The 19,596-nt window shown below is 43.9% G+C and overlaps 3 protein-coding genes across 3 annotated transcripts in view; 2 read left to right on the top strand and 1 right to left on the bottom strand.

Moving 5' to 3' along the window:
• The first annotated feature begins 66 nt into the window (after positions 1-66).
• On the top strand, positions 67-10,952 carry LOC130401560 (serine/threonine-protein phosphatase 6 regulatory ankyrin repeat subunit C-like). The gene is made up of 28 exons (XM_056605388.1): positions 67-413; positions 1,064-1,147; positions 1,263-1,341; positions 1,498-1,568; positions 1,678-1,878; positions 2,061-2,148; positions 2,325-2,467; positions 2,639-2,851; positions 3,364-3,442; positions 3,579-3,693; positions 4,725-4,807; positions 4,898-5,015; positions 5,364-5,432; positions 5,547-5,687; positions 5,782-5,841; positions 6,030-6,141; positions 6,260-6,331; positions 6,695-6,896; positions 7,108-7,195; positions 7,310-7,427; positions 7,820-8,039; positions 8,339-8,426; positions 8,598-8,681; positions 8,786-8,931; positions 9,130-9,212; positions 9,672-9,754; positions 9,940-10,031; positions 10,120-10,952. Exons 1-28 carry the CDS (start codon positions 387-389, stop codon positions 10,344-10,346), a joined length of 3,186 nt encoding a protein of 1,061 aa, XP_056461363.1. The 5' UTR covers positions 67-386; the 3' UTR covers positions 10,347-10,952.
• A 145-nt stretch (positions 10,953-11,097) lies between these two features.
• On the top strand, positions 11,098-18,215 carry npepl1 (aminopeptidase like 1). Its single transcript, XM_056605389.1, has 12 exons — positions 11,098-11,923; positions 13,254-13,439; positions 13,710-13,880; positions 13,989-14,078; positions 14,408-14,489; positions 14,647-14,789; positions 15,101-15,178; positions 15,345-15,445; positions 15,751-15,874; positions 16,033-16,209; positions 16,859-16,969; positions 17,120-18,215. The coding sequence occupies exons 1-12, from the start codon at positions 11,768-11,770 to the stop codon at positions 17,276-17,278; spliced, it is 1,578 nt and encodes a 525-aa protein (XP_056461364.1). The 5' UTR covers positions 11,098-11,767; the 3' UTR covers positions 17,279-18,215.
• lmcd1 (LIM and cysteine-rich domains 1) overlaps positions 17,539-19,596 on the bottom strand; it is an 8,274-nt gene continuing 6,216 nt past the window's right edge. The window contains exon 7 of the mRNA XM_056605390.1: positions 17,539-19,596. This exon is cut by the window's right edge and continues 281 nt beyond it. The gene's annotated coding sequence lies outside the window, so the exon portion shown is untranslated.

Below are 19,596 nucleotides of genomic sequence, written 5' to 3'. Positions count from 1 at the left end.
ACGTGCTAGAGCTCTGACACATCTTATTGGTCAATGAACAAACTGGCACAGCCAATCAAACTTCATAATAAGATTTCAATGGCTATGAAATATTATTCCCCACAAGTTTTTAATAGTTTACTTTACAGTGCTTTGGTGTTATACATTCAAGTAACATATATAACGGTGTTGTATTGAACGCAGAAACGAAAAGGTTTCTTGACAGGGATAGGAGACACGTTGTACAGGACCTTTGTGGCTGTATCTGATTCTTTCATCGCGATATCTTGCAGTCAGGGTTGCTAACTTAGCTAACTTAAGTAACTTAGCTTATGTGTAGAATGCAATGTAGCTAGCCTCACGTGACACCCAATCATCTACTGAAGGAGCATCTTGGGGACATTAAAATGGGATTACTGAATATCGTTGACCAGGTAATGTTGTTGCATGTCAAATGGATCCAGGCAAGAACAAGCTAGACACCTTACGAAGTGACACAGGCTTATTGATTGGATTGCTAATGTTAGCCTAAAACATTATACAATTTGTTTCACTGTCTTTGAAGAAAATAAACATGAATCGGTTTGTTTGCACGGGGACTTTGTTCTACAATGCGTTTACGTTCATTTATTTTAACATAGCCACACTCCTGATTACATTGTTCAACATACACTCGGTTAGAAGTCTCGGATACTATCCACCGAGAAATGTCAGGCAAACTCTTCGAGTTTAAGCTGAATCAGATGAATCCTGACACATAATGTTGTTTTTGGAAAACAGTTAACGTATATTTGCGTTGATCAAGCAGTGAAGTTTGGATTTAAATAGAATGCGCGAAGATGTCAAAGATTATAGCGAAGCCTATCGGTTCACCGTTACATTGCATTTTCTCTATGTGTAGATGTGTTGTGATTTCATTCCATGTTTGGACCCAAATTGAAAAATTTCAGTCACTGGAGAATTTATTTGTAATTCAATGTTAGATTTAGATTTCATAATCTGCCATTGTATGCCAGTATACTAAATTACAAAAATAAACTAATAAACTAACTCGAAACGTCATCCATGCTATGATCTTTTTCAGTCTCCGTTGGTCCAGGCCATATTCAGCCGTAATGCTGAGGAAGTGAAGTTTCTGTTGCTCCACCAGGAAGATGTCAACTCCCTGGTAATTTTATATTAGCCAAACTAATCATTATTCTTCAAGACTAAGAAATACTAATATTTTAGTATTTCATAGCCCATACTAAACCATACTGAATAGCTTCTTCTTATGCTTTCAGGACCAAGACCATCGTAGCCCGCTACATGCTGCTGCTTATCTAGGAGATATCCAAATTATGGACTTGCTCATCAGTTCCGGTAATAAATACCCCTATACATAAATACATTTGAATATATTTAGAGAAATTATTCATGTCTTAGTGTTCTTTTCTTTAGAGTACATCAGGACAAAGAACTTTTTCATTTCCATAAAGAGAAGTCCTAATAGATTTGATTTTACGCACTTCATCAAAGGTGGAGATGTAAATGCCAAGGACCAGAGTTGGCTGACGCCTCTACATCGAGCAGCTGCCTCCAGGAACAAGGTGCTTAGTGTATACTATATCCGATATATCCTTCTGTAAGTATGTATACATAGGTACATCACTTTTTCAGTTTGTTGACTTTTTCCCATATTTGGTACGGCAATTTCAGAAGGCTGTTTGCTTGCTCCTGAATCATGGAGCAGATGCAGACACTAAAGACAAATCCTGGCTCACACCTTTACACGTGTCAGCGGCTAACTGGGCTACAGGCTGCGCAGACGCTCTCATACCACACCTTACCAGCCTGGATACTGCTGACAAATCAGGGAGAACAGCCCTGCTTCATGCAGCCTACAGTGGGCAGGACGAGGTTAGCTTCACTCGTTGGACTATGGTGTATGTCATGTATCAGCTTGCAAAAAGTTCAGTGACATCAGTGCCGAACGGCTCATTCAAATATCTATTTATTCAACATTTAATTAAATGGAGATGTCTGAAATAATTTGACTTGCATCTGTGTTATTTATGTACCAACTCTCTTGTGTTCTTCAGATGGTGGATCTGCTTCTCAAAAGAGGAGCTAGCGTTGGTGTCGGTGACGAGAAGGAACGGCAGCCAATACATTGGGCTGCAAACCTTGGTGAGTGTCGCTATGTTTACGCTGCTCCTTTGCTAGCTGCTTCATATTCAATGTACATTCATGCTGTGCTTTGCGTAAGAGCCATGCAGAGTTTTACAACAGCTGGCAGCCCCGTGCCATACAGGTGTTTTGTTTATTTCCATTATAGATTAAAACCAAGCCAATGCTTTTTCCAGGACACTTGGAGATAGTGAAGCTGTTGGTAGGTCGTGGCGCTGACGTGATGTGCAAGGACACACAGGGCTACACCCCTCTGCATGCTGCCGCTGGAGGGGGGCAGCTGGACGTGGTGAAGTACCTGCTAACACTCAACGTCGAGGTAAAATGGCCACTGCTTCCATGCTCATAAATAACCCGGGCGGGGGGGGGGGGGGGGGGGGGGATTAAAAGGGCAGCAGTTAAGATTAGAGAGGGCAGAAAATTGTGTAAGAGTGCAGGATTCTGAAACTAATCAACCCCAAAATCTCTCTGCCCTCCCATTGCGCCTAAGATTGATGAGGGCAACGTGTTCGGGAACTCGGCCCTTCACATGGCGTGCCATACAGGACAGGAGGCCGTCGCCATTGAGCTCATGAACTGCGGTGCCAACGTCAACCAGACCAATCACCATGGTTACACGCCACTGCATCTGGCAGCCATCTCCACCAGTGGGACACTTTGTCTGGAACTACTGGTCAATAATGCCGCAGACGTCAACATACAGGTTAGAATGTGTTTTAAATTGAGAGATCTATAGCTTTATCTCCTTAGAGGAGACATATTAAACCACCAGGTGTGAGTGTGATTAGCCTTACAAGCCGTTTCGAAAATCTGCCCCATATGGCATCACTAGAGGCTAATAAACAACTTCTAGCCAATTTCATGCCACAATCACAAAGACGAACAGGAACGCTGCTCCAAGACCGGAAGTGAAGTCAAACCTGCAACTCGGAAGGCTGGCGGCCGAGGATTCAGGAACACACCATAAGGCTAATCACACTCACACTCACAACTGGTGGTATAATATGTCTCCTTTAAATATTTGAATCGCGGTATTTCCCAACCAGGTTTAAATATACCGTAGAGAAACACAATTTGAAATCTTCATTTTTAAAGTTGTATGCAACTCTGAAACTATGCTAATGATTCAAAAATGTCTTTGCTGCTGCAATACTCAAACAAAAAGGCTAGGAACCACTGCTCTATTGTATAGTGACCCCCACTGTTCCTTAACAGAGCAAGGAAGGGAAGAGCCCTCTGCATATGGCTGCTATCCATGGACGCTTCACTCGCTCCCAGATCCTTATCCAAAATGGTAAAACACATTCCAGCACTATAGACCATCTCCAGTAACAATCATTTATAATATATGTGCTAACAGATCCCTGTTAGCACATAGGGAACCATTGAAACAGATACTCAGCCAATTGCTCTGTCTATGTTTTGCACAGGTGCAGAGATTGACTGCACGGATATGCATGGAAATACTCCCCTTCATGTGGCTGCTAGGTTTGGGCACGAGTTGTTGATCGTCACCTTGATATCCAATGGTGCTGACGTAGCCAAGTAAGAGTCAGACAGCCTGACAGTCTTAAAGTGTTAACTCATAGTGTCAACTAGGGCTGGGTATCGCCAGGTACCTCACAATTCAATTCGATTAGATTCTTTAGGTCTTGATTCGATTCGATATTGATCCAATTGCTTCAATATCGATTCAATAATACGTGCAGATGACAAAAATACCTAAATATTATTTAGAATTAACCATTTTAAAATGAATTAACCATTTCATTGTTCTTTAACTAGCAAAAAGGGAATGCACCATTGTCTACTATTGTTCCTGAGCTAAACTTGCAGCATAAAAGTAATAATCATAACATGGACAAATGTAAAAGGGCATGTACATTTAGGCATACTCGCTTCTAGATTACAATGTATGCTTATTTTATTTATTTTTTTTGGAAATAATCTATTTAAAAATCTGAATCGAGAACAAATGAATTGCAGTGCATTGATGAATCAATATTTTTACCCAGCCCTAGTGTCAACATGACGGTGATCAACATGACGGATCAAAATGACGTACAAATATATCTTTTTAAATATTTTTATTTTAGTGGCATCTAATGCAACGGACTTGGCAGAAATATAACATGATAAGCATAAGTATGATTTTAATAAGTGTATAATCCAATGAAATTAAGAATTGTTATCTACACCGGGAGCTGGTCCTCTTCCACGTAGTGTGCCTTGTTGCACTGCCATGGTTCTACTGTAGCCCAGAATAGACACACGGCTCAAGAGAGGACGAGATTCAAATTATTTACCCTGACCACAATTTTACTCGTAAGCTATGGCCTATAGTTTACAGACTAAATAACTAAATGCAAATTATAAATCTGTCAAGGAACCTCATCCATTGGCCGTTGTCTCCTCGATGCAGAATGACCTCATTTTGAATGACCTGATGGCACCTTAGAGGCCCAAGTAGTTTGTCTTACGCCTTAGGAATGGGAGAGGTGAGGGGGGTATTCAGTAGGTTACAACGTGACAGCTGTGTGACATGAGACACATTGACTGAGCTGTATCCTCTCCAGACAAGGGATCGATGGGATGCTCCCACTGCATCTGGCCGCACTCTACGGCTTTCCCGACTGTTGTCACAAGCTATTAACCTCAGGTGGGCATACGTTTGTAACACACAGTGGGTTCCATTACTTGTTTACCCTATGTTTGAGTTTAAAATGTACGGTTGTTGATATTTCTTCAGGTCAGTTGTACAAAATGACGCCGTCTCCGACAAACGAGCCTACGGCCCCCGCTGGTTTTGACATCAACACCCCGGACAGCCACGGAAGGACGTGCTTGCACGCCGCTGCCTCCGGAGGGTAGGTCTCTATACCGGAGCCCGCCCAGTCGTTCTTAAAACTTGGGTGAACATGCATTATACCTCAACAAAAACACCCGGTTATGTTTTTGTTGCATGTTATATCCAGTCAAGTTAGATGCTGGTATTGTATATCAGGCTTAAATGGCAGTAGCATCTAGGAAGCTCTGTAATATACCAAACGTGAGGAACTGACTTCTTGAAAATCAACAATTCTTTTGTTATCTTTCAAATGGGTAGAATGCATTTGTTGATTGTTATTCATTTAGATTCAAACCATGCGTTTTTAAAATGAAATGTATATTGAATAAACTAAGGTACTTATTTAGGTTGTTGTTGTTTTTTGCAGAAATGTGGATTGTCTAAACCTGCTATTGCACAGTGGTGCCAACCAGAGCATCAAGGACAAATTGGGAAGGTATTAACCTAATAAAACAGTATTCTGATTTGACTATTACAGCAGAAAATGTACTTTTCTTGCATTGATTATTATTATGTATTCACTGCGCCTTTCCTGGTGTCTTCCTGCCAGATCTCCATTGCACTACGCTGCAGCCAATGGGAGCAGCCAGTGCACGATGGGCCAGGTCAGAGGTGGGGCCGAGGTGAACGAGGTGGATCTGATGGGCTGCACCCCCTTACACTACGCCGCTGCTTCCCACACCTTCAGCAGGTGGGAGAGGAAGCACGTTCTACAAGCTCACTGAGAAGGCTTCACTTGCATATGATTACGGATAACAGCTTATTGTTCTTCTTCTTGTGAACAGAGAGGACAGACAGGATTCCGGTTATTATGACCATGAGGAAAGGGCAAAGGAAGCCTATTTGTAAGTTTCTAGCGCTCTAATCGGATCATTCGGGTTTGTAAAGACCTATGCATTTGCATTTTGTAAGTTACTGCTCACTCTTCTATGCGACTCAGAAATACACATGAAACATGTTTTACTAACTTGTATGCGTTGTGTTTACAAGCTTAACCTGTTTTAAATGTGTGTTTGTGTGTTTGTGTGTGTAGATGTCTAGAGTATTTGCTTGACAACGGGGCGAACCCTGCCCTGAAGAATGGCAAGGGATACAGCGCCATGCACTTTGCAGCAGCTTACGGCAACAGACAGCACCTGGAGCTGGTGAGAGTGGGCTCTCGTTAGATCCCAACAGAAGGCTCAATTTTACTGATGAAATCCTTCCCGTGTTTGTTACACTTTTGTTAAATCCAGCTTTCATTCTCCCCCCCCCCCCTCCCAGCTCTTGGAGATGTCCTTTAACTGCCTCGGGGAGGGAGAGAGTAACCTTCCCGTCAGCCCTTTGCACTTAGCGGTGAGTGCACTCATCCGTCCTCCGCAGTACATATAACCCAGGCTAAATCGGTTTGGTTTTATAAACAAATAAGGCTTAGCCGGAACAAGGCAAATAACCAAATCCTGGGGATCAGATAGTGTAGTCGTGATTGTTTTGACTTCCGCCAAAACATACTGCATTAAATTCTCCGGCATGCCTACCAGTATGTGTCCTTGACCCCTTAACCCCCTACCTGCCCCATCTGCTGACGATTATTAATTCACTGCAAGTTGCTTTGGATGAAAAAGTGTGCTAAAGACAATTAACAGTCTCTTACTACTATGCATTTGCTTCCTTTTTAAATATTCCTGTAAACATTGGAGCTGTTTTTTCCCACGGCAGGCGTACAACGGTCACTGCGAGGCGCTGCGTGTGCTGACAGAGACGCTGGTGAGTCTAGACGTGCGAGACTCTCAGGGTCGCACTGCTCTGTACCTGGCCGCCCAGAGAGGCTTCGCCCGCTGTGTGGAGATGCTGCTCAAACACGGGGCCACCTGCCTCCTCAAGGACTACAGACGCAAGTGGACTCCTCTCCATGCTGCAGGTGTGTGTGTGTATATGTATGTGTGTCTGTGTTTAGATGTGTGATTGAATCAGTGGAAATGTTTTGAACGGTGTACAGGTATGTCATTTGAGGACTGGATTTGCCCAATGTCCTTTGAGTCACTGTGTAAGAGACTATGTAGTGTAATGTTTACATTAGTTTGCTGATTATTCCAAGGACACTCTAAAACGTTTGACGATATCCCATCCAGCTGCTGAAGGCCACATGGACTCTCTGCTCATCCTGGTCAACAGAGAGGAGAGCGCAGATATCTTGGACAGCACAGACGTACAGGGACAGTGAGTCCTTTTAAGCATGTATTCTTAGCTCATTAAGAACACACTAACTTTCCTTCAGAAAATAAGAAGGGCATGGGGCTGGGAGTAAGTATTGTCTTCTTGTGTGTTGTGAAGGACCGCATTAATGCTGGCGGCCCTGGGCAGTCACACGGACTGCGTCCACATCCTGCTGGAGAAAGGCGCTGCCGCCAATTCAGCAGACAAGAAGGGCTGCACCGCCTTGCACAGGGCTGTGAGTGAATCCCGTCGACCTCGACCAACAACAACTGCGCTTAGCAAGGCTTGATCAGAGGGAAATTAATTCCAGTCATGATTTGACTGGTTTGATTTTAAATTGTGTATAACCTCCCTATATCCTATATAGTGTTGAGGATGTACCGTCAGGGTGACACGCAGACCACAAGCATGAGATACAAGACCGAGTTTAGAACAGTATATCAAATGTAATGGCAAAAAAAAAAAGAGTGAAACTGCAGGTACAAACCAGGGGATCATGCATCACTTGATATTAAAGGCACCAGGGATAAGACCGTTAATAACAGCATGCGTATTGAAAACCGAGATCTCAGCTGGGGCCATCAATCCCTCGAATCCTCTGGCATGCCTCTGTGTCCCTCCCGGCAGGCCGTCATGGGCAGTGAGGGCTGTGTGTGCGCGCTGCTGGAGCACGGGGCCGCCGCTCTGGGCAGGGACTCTCAGGGAAGGACCCCGCTGCACCAGGCGGCGTGCTGCGGCCACACCCAGCTCCTGGGCTACCTGATCAAGGCCGCGGTGCAGGCGGACACCCTGGACTGCATGCTGGACTTCAGTGGGTACACGCCCACCCACTGGGCGGCCTACCACGGTGAGACGGAGCAGGGTGCCCCCCCCCCCCCCCCCCCCCCCCAGGCTGGGCCTAACACACTTCATTCTCTTACACAGCTTTGACAATCCCTCTGTGTTTTTGCCAGGCAACTTGAGGCGCATACACAATAAGCATTGTCATTAAATACAGCAATGAAGAACGTAGGTGACTGAATTACCGTGAGGGAGTTGTAACACAGTTAATGTAAAATCACACAATGCTATTTCTGAGGTACTTTTTAAATAACTATCTGATGCATGGTCCTCAAAGTATTTTGAAACATTGCTTCTTTTGTTCAGGTCATGAGGAATGCTTGAGAATTTTACTTGAAAATAAACCACTCACCAACCAAGAGGGACACTCGTTCACACCTTTGCACTGTGCTCTGTAAGTACCTTTTTTAATTGAACGGCCAATCCCTCTATTTATAGAACGCATGGACACGTTTCAATAATTGTTCTTGATATGATATAAGCTTGTATGAGGAAGGCCAGTAGTAACTATTCCTGTTCCCTGTGCTTTGGTTTATAATGGTCTTAATCTGGTCCTCAATAACAGAGTGAATGGCCAATGTGGTGCAGCCAAGCTGCTGATGGAGAGTGGCGGGGCTCCCATGGTCAACACCAGGGACCCTAAAGGAAGGTAAAGACGCCGCTCTGTGTGGACCCCTCAACCACCGGTGGAAGCTTTGAAAGTGGGCCTATATCCTCAGCTGGTTGTGTTCGGTGGCGGTTCTCCCTCCATAGGTCCCCGCTGCACGCCGCTGCCTATTCTGAAAAGGTGGACGGCCTCCAGCTGGTCCTGGATCAGGGGGCCGAGGTCAACGCCGTGGACGGCTCCGGGCGGTCCGCTCTGATGGTGGCCGCCGACCGTGGACAGTCCATGGCCGTCGGTAAGACCTCTGCACGCCCTCTGGTGTTGAGCTCCACTAGTCTGCATTGAGGACTGTTTCAGTTCTCCTTCTTTAACGGTTTTGAAAATATTAACCCATGTGGCATTTCCAAGGGTTCCTCTAGTCTAGATAATGGTATTCAAAATGGAAACATAAGAGGTTACCGTGGTCATGAGAGTTTTTTTTTCTGCCTTTCAGAGATGTTGCTCCAGCAGGCTAAGCCAGACTTGACCCTTCTGGATGTCAACAATAACACCGCTCTGCACCTAGCTTGCAGCAAGGTCCCTCTCACACACCATTACTAACCACTAATTGTTAATGTCGCGTGTTGCACTTCCACATCCTTGGGCTAAATTCGCTGCTGATTCAGTGGCCTCAGCTCTTGTACCAATTGGCCAACAGAAGGCCCTATTGTTGATCTTCTGCGCTCTACCCGTTCACCGGGTAGAGCACGTACCATTAAGGTCTAGTCCATACCGCAGCAATGTCTTCCACTCTCTCTCTCCCGGACATTCCTGTTTTACTCTAAATTAAAAAGGATATAACCTTCAAAATAAATAATCACTCATTACCCCTTTACTTTAACCAAATTGAATCCCATTCCAGACCTAATTCATACAGTAGTCTATTTGTACACTAAACAGTCTACCCGACCCATGCTCACTGCCGTAACACTTCTTTCACTTACACACTTGCATGGGATTTTCCTCCCTGACTTTGTGATGTGTTTTATTACCTAGGGCCATGAGATGTGTGCCCTGTTGATCCTGGGGGAGATCAGCGATACTTCCCTCATAAACGCAGCCAACTGTGCTCTCCAAATGTAAGTCCTCGTGCTGAATGGTAGACTGAGGAAGTAGACTGCATAAGTCACAATAAAGCTGCAGTGATAAATGTCTATTCAGAGGGCTGCGAATAGTTGGACTGTTTTTCCTTTGTGAGTGGTGCCTTTTTAATAGATATTTTACCTTTGTCCTCTCTCGTTTGGCGCTGCACCTGCTGATGTAGGCCCCTACACATAGCAGCCAGGAAAGGTCTAGCCACAGTCGTCCAAGTGCTACTCAGCAGAGGTGCCGCTGTAATGGCTGTAGATGCAGAAGGTACGGTCCGAAACAGCATCACTCTCTTCCCGTTCTACATGACGTGACTCGACGTGTTTCACAGTGTCAGTCGTTGTTGTTTCCGCAGGGTGCACACCAGCCCTGTCTTGTGCCCCAAACAAGAAGGTGGCAGACTGTCTGGCCTTGATCCTCTCCATGATGAAGCCTTCCCCTCCGAAAGAGCCCTCCAACTTCAACGCTAACCTCAAGCACTGTGGAATCTCCATGTTCTGCGGGGATACCGGCAATCTCAATCACGCCTATACTGAGAAGTGCTGCAGCAGCGTTGGCCTGCAGCACTGCCTTACTGAGTGAAGCCCCCTGCCCCCCCCCCCCATGATCCCCGTCAGTACGCAGAAGCTGGGTCCCTCTAAAGTCAGCCGCTCCCCCTCCTTTTCATCAATTAGAAGGATCAAATGTAATTATAATATATGTATGTGTGTGTGTGTGCAGGGGCATTTATATATCTGCACACATCTTGTTTAAAAAGAAAATCAACTTGTGGTCAACAAGTGAAATTATGCAATTACACATATTTTTATTATGGTACTGTATTACTTACAAAAGCATAACCTTACATTTTTTCCAATACGATCTTTGGATGTTACATTTCAATTTTCTGAGATGAGATGTGAAGGAATCTTGAAATACTATATGTAGCAATATTCTGAAAGTATTTTTCTAACTTATTTAGTTACAATTATAGCTCACAATCTCTATCAAGTCGATTTTAATAATGAGTGTGAATTATAAGAGCACACCTAAACCGGTTTCTCAATTGCTTGCAAAATGTTGATTGCCTTACTTAAAATGAATATTGATGTAAGCACAGTCGCACACGAAGACACACACGTATGACATAACTAATTTCAATAGTTTTGAGGTAATATAATGGATACAATGATAAGGAAAGATGTTTGAGAGATTCTAAAGCAACCTTTTTAGGGGGGATATTTTAAATTGGCCTGTGGTTGATTTTTTGTATTTTAATGCAAAATGTTCTACAAAACTGATCAAAAATCTACCATAATGTTGGGTTTGGATAAAAATGTGGCTTTCTAATTCAAAGCTGTAATGGTATGTCACTGACAACTAGACAATGCCATGAGTTTTACTATACTGAGGCAAACACTACCGTCTGAAATGTCTTCAGAATCAATTATTCCAGTTTCTAAAAACACAAAAGCCAGTCCCTTTTGTATAATTGTTTAACATTTGCATACACGTTCTATTTGTACTTGCATAGTAAGCCATTGAAGGTGCAGGTATTTAAAAGCAAGGGTTCTGCAATAGCTATTATAAAACACTATATTCACACTAAATGTTCTGACTTAAGTGCTTCTAAATGTCTTTCCAGCTGGGGAACATTGAATACTTGAACCATGTCATAAGTGTATTTATTAATTATATTTCTGCTAAAAATGTAATTACATTGAGTCATCTATTTAGAGTGCAGGCTTGACTAGGAATTGCATTGATTGGCTTGGCTCAACGTCAAGTATACCAGACAGATCTTCATAGGAATTTGTACAAAATAAATTCCTGAATAAAAAAAGAGAAGTAACAGTGTCCCTTCCGTGTTTTACGTGTAGTTGACGGAGGCGAGAGATTTGACAAATGGTACGTCAATAATAATTGCTGATCCTCAACTCAAGCACAGTTTTACTTCCGTTCCCTATGGTCTGGAGGACGGCTGCTATCACCACAGCTAACTGCTGCAGCTCGCTTTGCAAGTCATGAAGATGGCGAACGTGCTGCTGGAGTTCAAGGCTGCTGCCGGAGACTCAGAGCCCCAAAGCCGCCCCGTTTTAGTTATCGGACAACAAAACAATCTGCAGCAAGTTAACTGGAGCCAGATCAAGGGAAAGCTTCAACCAGCCGTTAGCAAAGAGGTAACTACTTATGATTTATCAACTCTGCTTGTGGCTAATCTTAGCTAATGCACAACTAGCACTAGTAATGCATGAAAAACAGTCTAAATCGAAATAGGAGCTATTCCCTCTGATTAAATGAATGCCGATGTCGATGATATTCGAGGCATAATATTTTAGTACAACATGTCCTCGTTAATTAATGCACTAATTGGCGAATACAGATTTAAAAGCGCAGTAACGTTAGACCTTGATAGTTCTAGCTTTAAGACACATTTAGTTCAAAATACTTCCGAAATTAATTAAATAACCTTTTGAAGAAAAGAATATGAAGGATTTTTGCCATGCGTCGATTAGATTCAGCTTGTAAATGATAAAAACCTTAGCGGCCACTTCAATTAAACAATGAATAATCTCAGATAGTTCAACCACCACGTGCAAGGTCAAAAGGTGCAGCCCAATGATCAATTTAAAGTCATTAAGCCTAGTCAGTAGTCAATAAGAAGGTTCGCATTGCTCCCCATCTCAATGACCAAAAACGAAAATAAGAACCTCTGCAACTGTTTACATCTATTTCCTGGTGTTGTGGGTCTCAACGCCAAATCGATGTATCGACTTGAAACGGACTGATCCATTTCCTTTAAATCAGCAAGATGTGCATGCTTTGGACCAAGGGAATCTCAATGTAAAAGCGCACTATGGGTTCAAAAAATGTTTAACGCATCTTAATGACCTTAAGCAATACAATGTATGAAGACTCTGGCATTACTAGTCAATTATTTAAACTAGGTTGGTGAGGCCAATGTTCCCAGCTCTACTGGTCAATGTCAAGCTTTTTTTGACGTGTCGGCGTTTTTTAAATAGATAGCAGTTGTGCAACCTAAATTGCACAAGGCGGTGTATCAAGCGACTTGAGAAGAGATTAATTGACAAGATTTGTGAGGTCGAATAACAGTTAACTGTGCGGCTCAAGTAATCTAATTGATTTATTGCTGACGGATTAATCGGTTCTACTCTGCTTAATGTACGTGTCTATAAAACACTAGACTGGCATTAGATAAAAGGCAGTACTGCTATTCCACACAATTTAAGTTAATGTTACAGATTTCCTATTTGTGTCTTAAGTCAAGCACAGCTTACTTGTGTTTCATTTAAATGTATTGTAACACAAGGTAAACGATTTACAATAAAGCGCAAAAAGAGCATTTCATATTGGGAAGCACTTCCATGAATGTAAACTCATTTACATTCTCTTGCTTCCCGTGTAGAAGCTTTTCTAATGGGCTTAGCTAGACATAGGCACAGACACACTCTTACAAGCACAAGGACTCACACCTTTCCCCACCTGCAGGTTTGGCTGGCGGCTCTCGCTGCGTTGAGCCCCAACCCCACGGACAGCTGCCCCCTGTACCTGAACCATGCCACGGTGGCAGCCCTGCCCGCCAGGGTCAGCCGGCACAACAGCCCCTCCTCTGCCCACTTTGTCTCCCGCCTCGTACGGTCCTGTCTGCCCGGGGGCAACAATCGCTGCATCGTGGTTCGTTTACCGACCTTTACCGGCCCAGTGATTATTTTTATTTTAAAGGCGACATATTCTACCACCAGTATGACCGTTACTAGCCGTTGTAAAACGGCTAATAACGGCTAATCACAATCCCACCTGGTTGTATATGTCACCTTCTTAATGGACAGAAATCCTGCACTGTGTGCCTTTCCTAAGAAGGGAGTGCTGCGACCGGGTTCAGTACTGCGCCCAAACAACGTCTCACTTCATCCGGCGGTTGAAGCACTGTGTCCTTGTTCCCAGATGGTGTGCGAGCGCTCGGACGTGTTTGCGTCTTCCTGCGCCATCTCCCGGGCGTTCCCCACCTTCTCCCGCCGCTCTGCGTCCTCGCGCAGGACGGAGAAGAAGAAGGTCACCGTGGAGTTCATTGTGGTAGGCCAGGAGAGCAGCTCCGTGGAGCCGGCAGAGCTTCAGGTACCTCCTCCCCACACCAGCCCCAACCCTCCTTCTTTGGGTCTCTCCTCATGAGAGGTCGAAACGCATAGAGTGGGATACCAACCGAGGATTGTTGTTCCTTTTCAGTGTCTTGCCAATGCTGCCGACGGCGTGAGGTTGGCTGCCCGCATCGTGGACACGCCCTGCAACGAGATGAACACTGATCACTTCCTGGATGTACGGAAGTGGTTTCATTTGCTCTTGCTAATGCTTTAGGAATGCATATACGTTTCTGGTAAAAGTCAGTAAAGGATTTCTTCCGGGTCCCCGGGATCCAAAGTGCCTCACTGTTTATCTGGTTTGTAACACCAGTGTGGAAGTTATTTTTAGATTTCACCATCTACCTTTTTTTAAGGGACAAACCTTTAATACAAACCAGAAAATATGAAGCATACCTTGATATTGTGGAATATTATAGGTATATTAAAGGACACTTTTAACTGATGGAAGGGGACGATTAGGTGTACACAATTAATGAAGTGGCTTACATGTGATCTTTTCTGCAGGAGATCAAAGCCGTTGGTGCAGAGCTGTCAATCACACCTGTGATCATTCGAGGAGAGGAACTGAAGCAGAAAGGTTTTGGAGGTACGGTCTTGCCGTTCAATTTCAGTGTCAAATCCCTTTCTCTGAACAATGATATATATTTTGGGTTAAACTAAATGCAGAGTAATGATGTGTTTTATGATGACAAACCCTGGGCCGTATGAGTGCTGAGGGCTTGCTGTGCTCTCTGCCTGGTCAGGTATTTATGGAGTGGGCAAGGCAGCAGAGCATCCCCCTGCCCTTGCAGTACTGAGCCACACACCGGCTGGGGCCACCCAGACCATTGCATGGGTGGGGAAGGGCATCGTGTACGACACTGGTGGACTCAGCATTAAGGGAAAGGTAGGTTGGAAAAGAAGAATACCAAGAGGGATGATTTAGTTTGAATCATGTGACAGAATGCAAGTTGGATCACGGAGGGTAAATTGAACTTGGCTGAACAGTGAAACTAGTAAAAGAAGTGCTATGGAAATGACGCAATCAATGGAACCATTGGGGACCAAACTGGTCATTTGGATGAATTAATGTTCAATTTGTATCCGCCTTGAGGTTGATAAAGTATATTTGTTTCTGTACAAGATGAATACTATTTCCAAGTTCAGTAATACAAACGATTGAGATGTATAATGTCTGTCTGTCTTTCTATTTGATAGACCACGATGCCAGGGATGAAGAGGGACTGCGGGGGAGCTGCAGCCATCCTGGGAGCTTTCAAAGCCACCGTTAAACAGGTGGGGCAACCATTGGCACATTTACAGGGTTCAGTCCACACTCCAAAGTGTGCTGCTGCTTACGGCTGCCATAGGCGTTTTATTGTCTCTGTCGTTGAAAGAAGTCTTATCAAAACCGTGTGCCCTGTCCTACATCCCTTCTACTTTTTCTTTTTTGCCCCTGCAGGGCTTTAAGGACAACCTTCATGCAGTTTTCTGTCTAGCGGAGAATGCGGTTGGACCCACAGCCACGCGGCCCGATGACATTCACACGCTGTACTCTGGGAAGTGAGTGACTCCCCAGTAATCTCCTGTGAAGACTTAGTGGTTCTAGTGGTCCAGTTAACCCCTGCGAAGGCATGGTGGTAGTGACGGCCATATCCCGGCGCTGTCAAAGCACCGGGTCACCGGGTTTTCATAGATTAAACCGGCACTCGCAGGTCTGGCATAGATCTACTGTGGTTATTTTAGAGTCTGATTAATTAGCTCAAGAAAGCTATGCCTTTTGCATAAAACTTGCATACAAATAATGCTTTTATTTCTAAAATGGCGACAATAAATGGCAATGGTCTCTTTTTTTGTTATTTTTAAAGGACTGTGGAGATCAACAACACGGATGCAGAGGGCAGACTGGTGCTCTCCGATGGAGTGGTGTATGCCAGCAAGGACCTGTCCGCAGACATCATTCTAGACATGGCCACCCTGACGGGGGCACAGGTAGGCCATGGGTTACTACTTTACGCACACGACCAACTAGTTCCAGACCTGCAGTGACATTGATGCGTCGGTTTGCTTGGGCTTAAAGCCCCTTGTTAAACGAGTAGATGGCACGCCGCGGGGTTCACAGAGTCCTTTTTGTGCCCGTGTGTTTCCAGGGGATCTCCACAGGGAAGCACCATGCGGCCGTGCTGACCAACAGTGAGGCATGGGAGGCGGCGTGTGTGCGGGCGGGCCGCAGCAGCGGAGACCTGGCCCACCCGCTGGTGTACTGCCCCGAGCTGCACTTCAGCGAGTTCACCTCGGCCCTGGCCGACATGAAGAACTCTGTGGCAGTACGTACCCCGCTCAACTTGGTTACTGCTTTGTCGACCTTTAGTCAGGCTTTGAGCATCTGGACAAAAGCAGTGCAGTTTTGTTATTTATTGGAATTTTAACTCTGAACTGCCTCTGAACAACGCGTTGACTGTTTCTGGTTGTAGTGTCACCAAAATGCCACTAGATGGTACACTGTGCTAGATAGTACTAAGTGTAACTAAACTCTAATTACACATTATTTACAACTACAAGTGAATCGAATCAAATTGTTTTGAATTCATGTTGCAAATGCCTCTTTTGCGTTCAATTATCTATTTTTGTATTCTGTATAATGAGTGACCTTGGCATAAATTGTATGTGTATGCATTTTGTGTTCTATTGAAATTTTGTCTTATGTTTTTGTCATGCAACACCTGAGAGCAGTAAATGAATTACCAGCCAAGTTTATTTTATCTTCTTCATTGTCCTTTTGAACCGTTTCTGTGGTTCAATGGTGTGCTGTTACAAATCTGTTAAACTCCCCACTAGTGTGACTAGTGGGGTTAAATATTGTACCAAAGACAGACAAACCGCAACATCGAATAAAATTATACTTATCTTTGGCTGAGAAACTGGGCTAGTAATTATATTTGCCTAGTAATTATGTCCTTTCATGTTTTTTGACAGGACCGGGAGAACGCCCAAAGCTCTTGTGCAGGCCTATTCATAGCCGCTCACCTGGGCTTCGACTGGCCTGGTGTGTGGGTCCACGTGGACATGGCCTATCCTGTCCATGTTGTAAGTTCCCTCTAGGTCCACGCTCCGTTTCAGTCACTGATGTTTAGCATTATGGTTTCAATCTACCAATAGTAAACCATGGATCAAAATAACTAACTACTTCGGTGATCACCCTTTTGACAGTCTTACTTTGTTTCTCTGAATCTCCAGGGCGAGCGTGCCACAGGGTTTGGCGTTGCTCTGCTCATGGCGCTGTTCGGCCAGGCCTCAGACGACGCCATGTTGAACAAAGTGTCTCCCCTGAGCTTGGACAGCGGGGCGGCGGGGGACGGCACGGGGCGGGACTGCAAGCGGAGACGACTGGTCTGAAGACCTCTGACTCGCTCTCACTGAACGCTCAGTAGTCAGTCAGTGGGCCTAAATTGGGATCAAATTTGAGGCGTTGTTAGTCCAGTTCAAAACCAGGCTCTAAAAAAAAAAACATTGAGTAGGTTAAATGTTTTGAGTGGATTAGCGATTGGGGTGACTAATGATGAAGACTGTCTGCCTTTGCACTTATTTTGCTGATTATCCTTCTGGCATTAATACTATTGAATCTGTAATAAACACTTTTTACTATCACTGATTATTCTTGCCAACCGTTGTATTCCAATCTGGATAATAAGTAAAAAAAGTTATGCAATGAAAATGCAGTGTTTAACATTTATTCATGTTGAAACAAAACTTTCCACTTAATTATGTGTATTGATACTTCCTGGTGTTTGATTTTGGGACATCAAGGGTTTAACCCATATATTACTATTAACAACTATTGGTTATTATTGAGTAGAAGCAGAATACTTCAGGGCTGCTACCAGTAAAACAATTATTTACATGCTACAGTACCAGAAAAGGGAAACATTAAATGTATTAATGTTTACATTGGTTTCTTGAAATATACAATTTTCACACACTCGCACAATTTTCCGATGGTTCATGCAGTGTAGTGCCCTGTAATCTTTCTCTCTTGCTCTCAAACAAAATCTGTGCATGCCAAGTAGTGTGAAGTTCATCTTCCTCTTGGATGACACTGAGGACCCAAAAATATTTGAGGGCTTAAATGTCTGGTTGGAATGACGGATGAATTAATCCACTCTTTGATTTAGATCTAGGGCTAGATAAAACATTTGGAATTTAGCCAGGCCCAGGCCAAAAGATGCTGGATTTTAAGTGATTAACATAAAGATAACATTCAATACACAAATGGTCAAAATCTGCAATTGTTATGAATAAACGCTGTCACAATGGGACTTGATTCCTTCTGGTTGAACATCAGTGGCTTGCCTTGATGTAAAGCTGCCAAGAGAGGGCACTGACTACCACTACAGACTGGTTCTACTGGGAGCTGCCCGGTCTAACCGTCTGCTACTGGTTTTACTGGGAGCTGCCTAGTACCCAACACAGCCTGCTAATGGTTATACTGGTAGCTGGCGAGTATAACCACAGTCTGCTATTACCTATGCTGGGAGCTGCACATTACAACTAGTTTTCTACTGGTTATATTGTGCCGTAAAACCAGTCTGTTACAGGTTATACTGGCTTTACTTGGAGGTGCCGAGTACATTCAGTCTGCAACTGGTACAATGAATGGTGACTGATACTGGTTATATTGGGAGCTGCCCAGTATAACCAGTCTGCTGCTGGCTACAGTGGGAGCTGCTCTATACAACCAGAGTTTGTTACTGGTAACTTCTGATGTCTGGGGTAATTCAGATATTTTGTGAAAATATTTTGATCACTGAAATCTTTCAAACATTCCTACAGACTGAGTCAGGTTTTAAAATAAGAGTCAGCCAGCATGTAGGTCAGTCAATAAGCCAGACAGTCATTTTTCTTTGAAAGGTTTTATATCTGAAGAGAATCAACAGTGAGAATATAAGGGGACACTTATTAATAGCAAGGATGTTCTGACATCACTGGTGCCTAATGTTATTTACAAAACAAAACCAAAATATTCCAGTATTGCAGTTTTCCACACAACACTATGCTGATAACAGCTAGAATTAGTACCACATAAAACAACAATTTAACATTAACTCTTAAATGTACTTCCGAAATAATCAGGAGGATAGGAGAGGTACAGATGGGAAAGGAGAACAGTAGAAAGGGAGAGAGTACTTGGACAAAATTACGCTAATACAAACCCTGGCTTTGCCCCAATCGGTCCACTTGTGCCCTATATAGTAAACTATTTAGGGCATGTTGTAGTGTATTGAGTATTGCACTATATCCCTATATAGGGCACTTCCAGGAGAAATATCTGACATTGACACCCAGCCCTTAAAATGGGAAGTGTGGTCCTGGCCATATTCCATATTGGAGAGTTGTATCTGCCCGCCCTCTACTCCCAGACTTGAAGCTCACGCGGGGTTGCCAGGTTCAGCCTGCCAAATGAACAAGAACGCATGACGAGCCCAGCGTTTAGGAATAAGTGAACCGATACGAACGCAGCCTGATATTTGCACTTGGAGAATGTTGAAAACGAGATGTTCCTCCATGTAGGGCTCCTTCAGTACACCCCTGGTACTGCATCCATGTTGTTATTCTCTTCATTTGTTGCAACAGGGTGTGTTTAGGCTCTAATAGGGTGTATTTAGGCTCTAATAGGGTGTTTTTATGCTCTAATAGGGTGTGTTTAGGCTCTAATA

Source organism: Gadus chalcogrammus, chromosome 13 (genome assembly GCF_026213295.1).
Source record: "Gadus chalcogrammus isolate NIFS_2021 chromosome 13, NIFS_Gcha_1.0, whole genome shotgun sequence".
Taxonomy (NCBI): Eukaryota; Metazoa; Chordata; class Actinopteri; order Gadiformes; family Gadidae; genus Gadus; species Gadus chalcogrammus.
The sequence above is the reverse complement of the archived record's forward strand: the minus strand, read 5'-3'. Positions and strand labels throughout refer to the sequence as shown.

Excerpts from the sequence above, each read along its gene's own strand:
- LOC130401560 (XM_056605388.1), top strand. The coding sequence starts at position 387 with ATGGGATTACTGAATATCGTTGACCAG. Across the intron at positions 2,468-2,638 it reads TGCTAACACTCAACGTCGAG|ATTGATGAGGGCAACGTGTT; the intron begins GTAAAATGGCCA and ends ATTGCGCCTAAG. Across the intron at positions 6,142-6,259 it reads ACAGACAGCACCTGGAGCTG|CTCTTGGAGATGTCCTTTAA; the intron begins GTGAGAGTGGGC and ends CCCCCCTCCCAG.
- npepl1 (XM_056605389.1), top strand. The coding sequence starts at position 11,768 with ATGAAGATGGCGAACGTGCTGCTGGAGTTCAAGGCTGCTGCCGGAGAC. Across the intron at positions 15,446-15,750 it reads CACACGCTGTACTCTGGGAA|GACTGTGGAGATCAACAACA; the intron begins GTGAGTGACTCC and ends TTATTTTTAAAG. Across the intron at positions 16,970-17,119 it reads TGGCCTATCCTGTCCATGTT|GGCGAGCGTGCCACAGGGTT; the intron begins GTAAGTTCCCTC and ends CTGAATCTCCAG.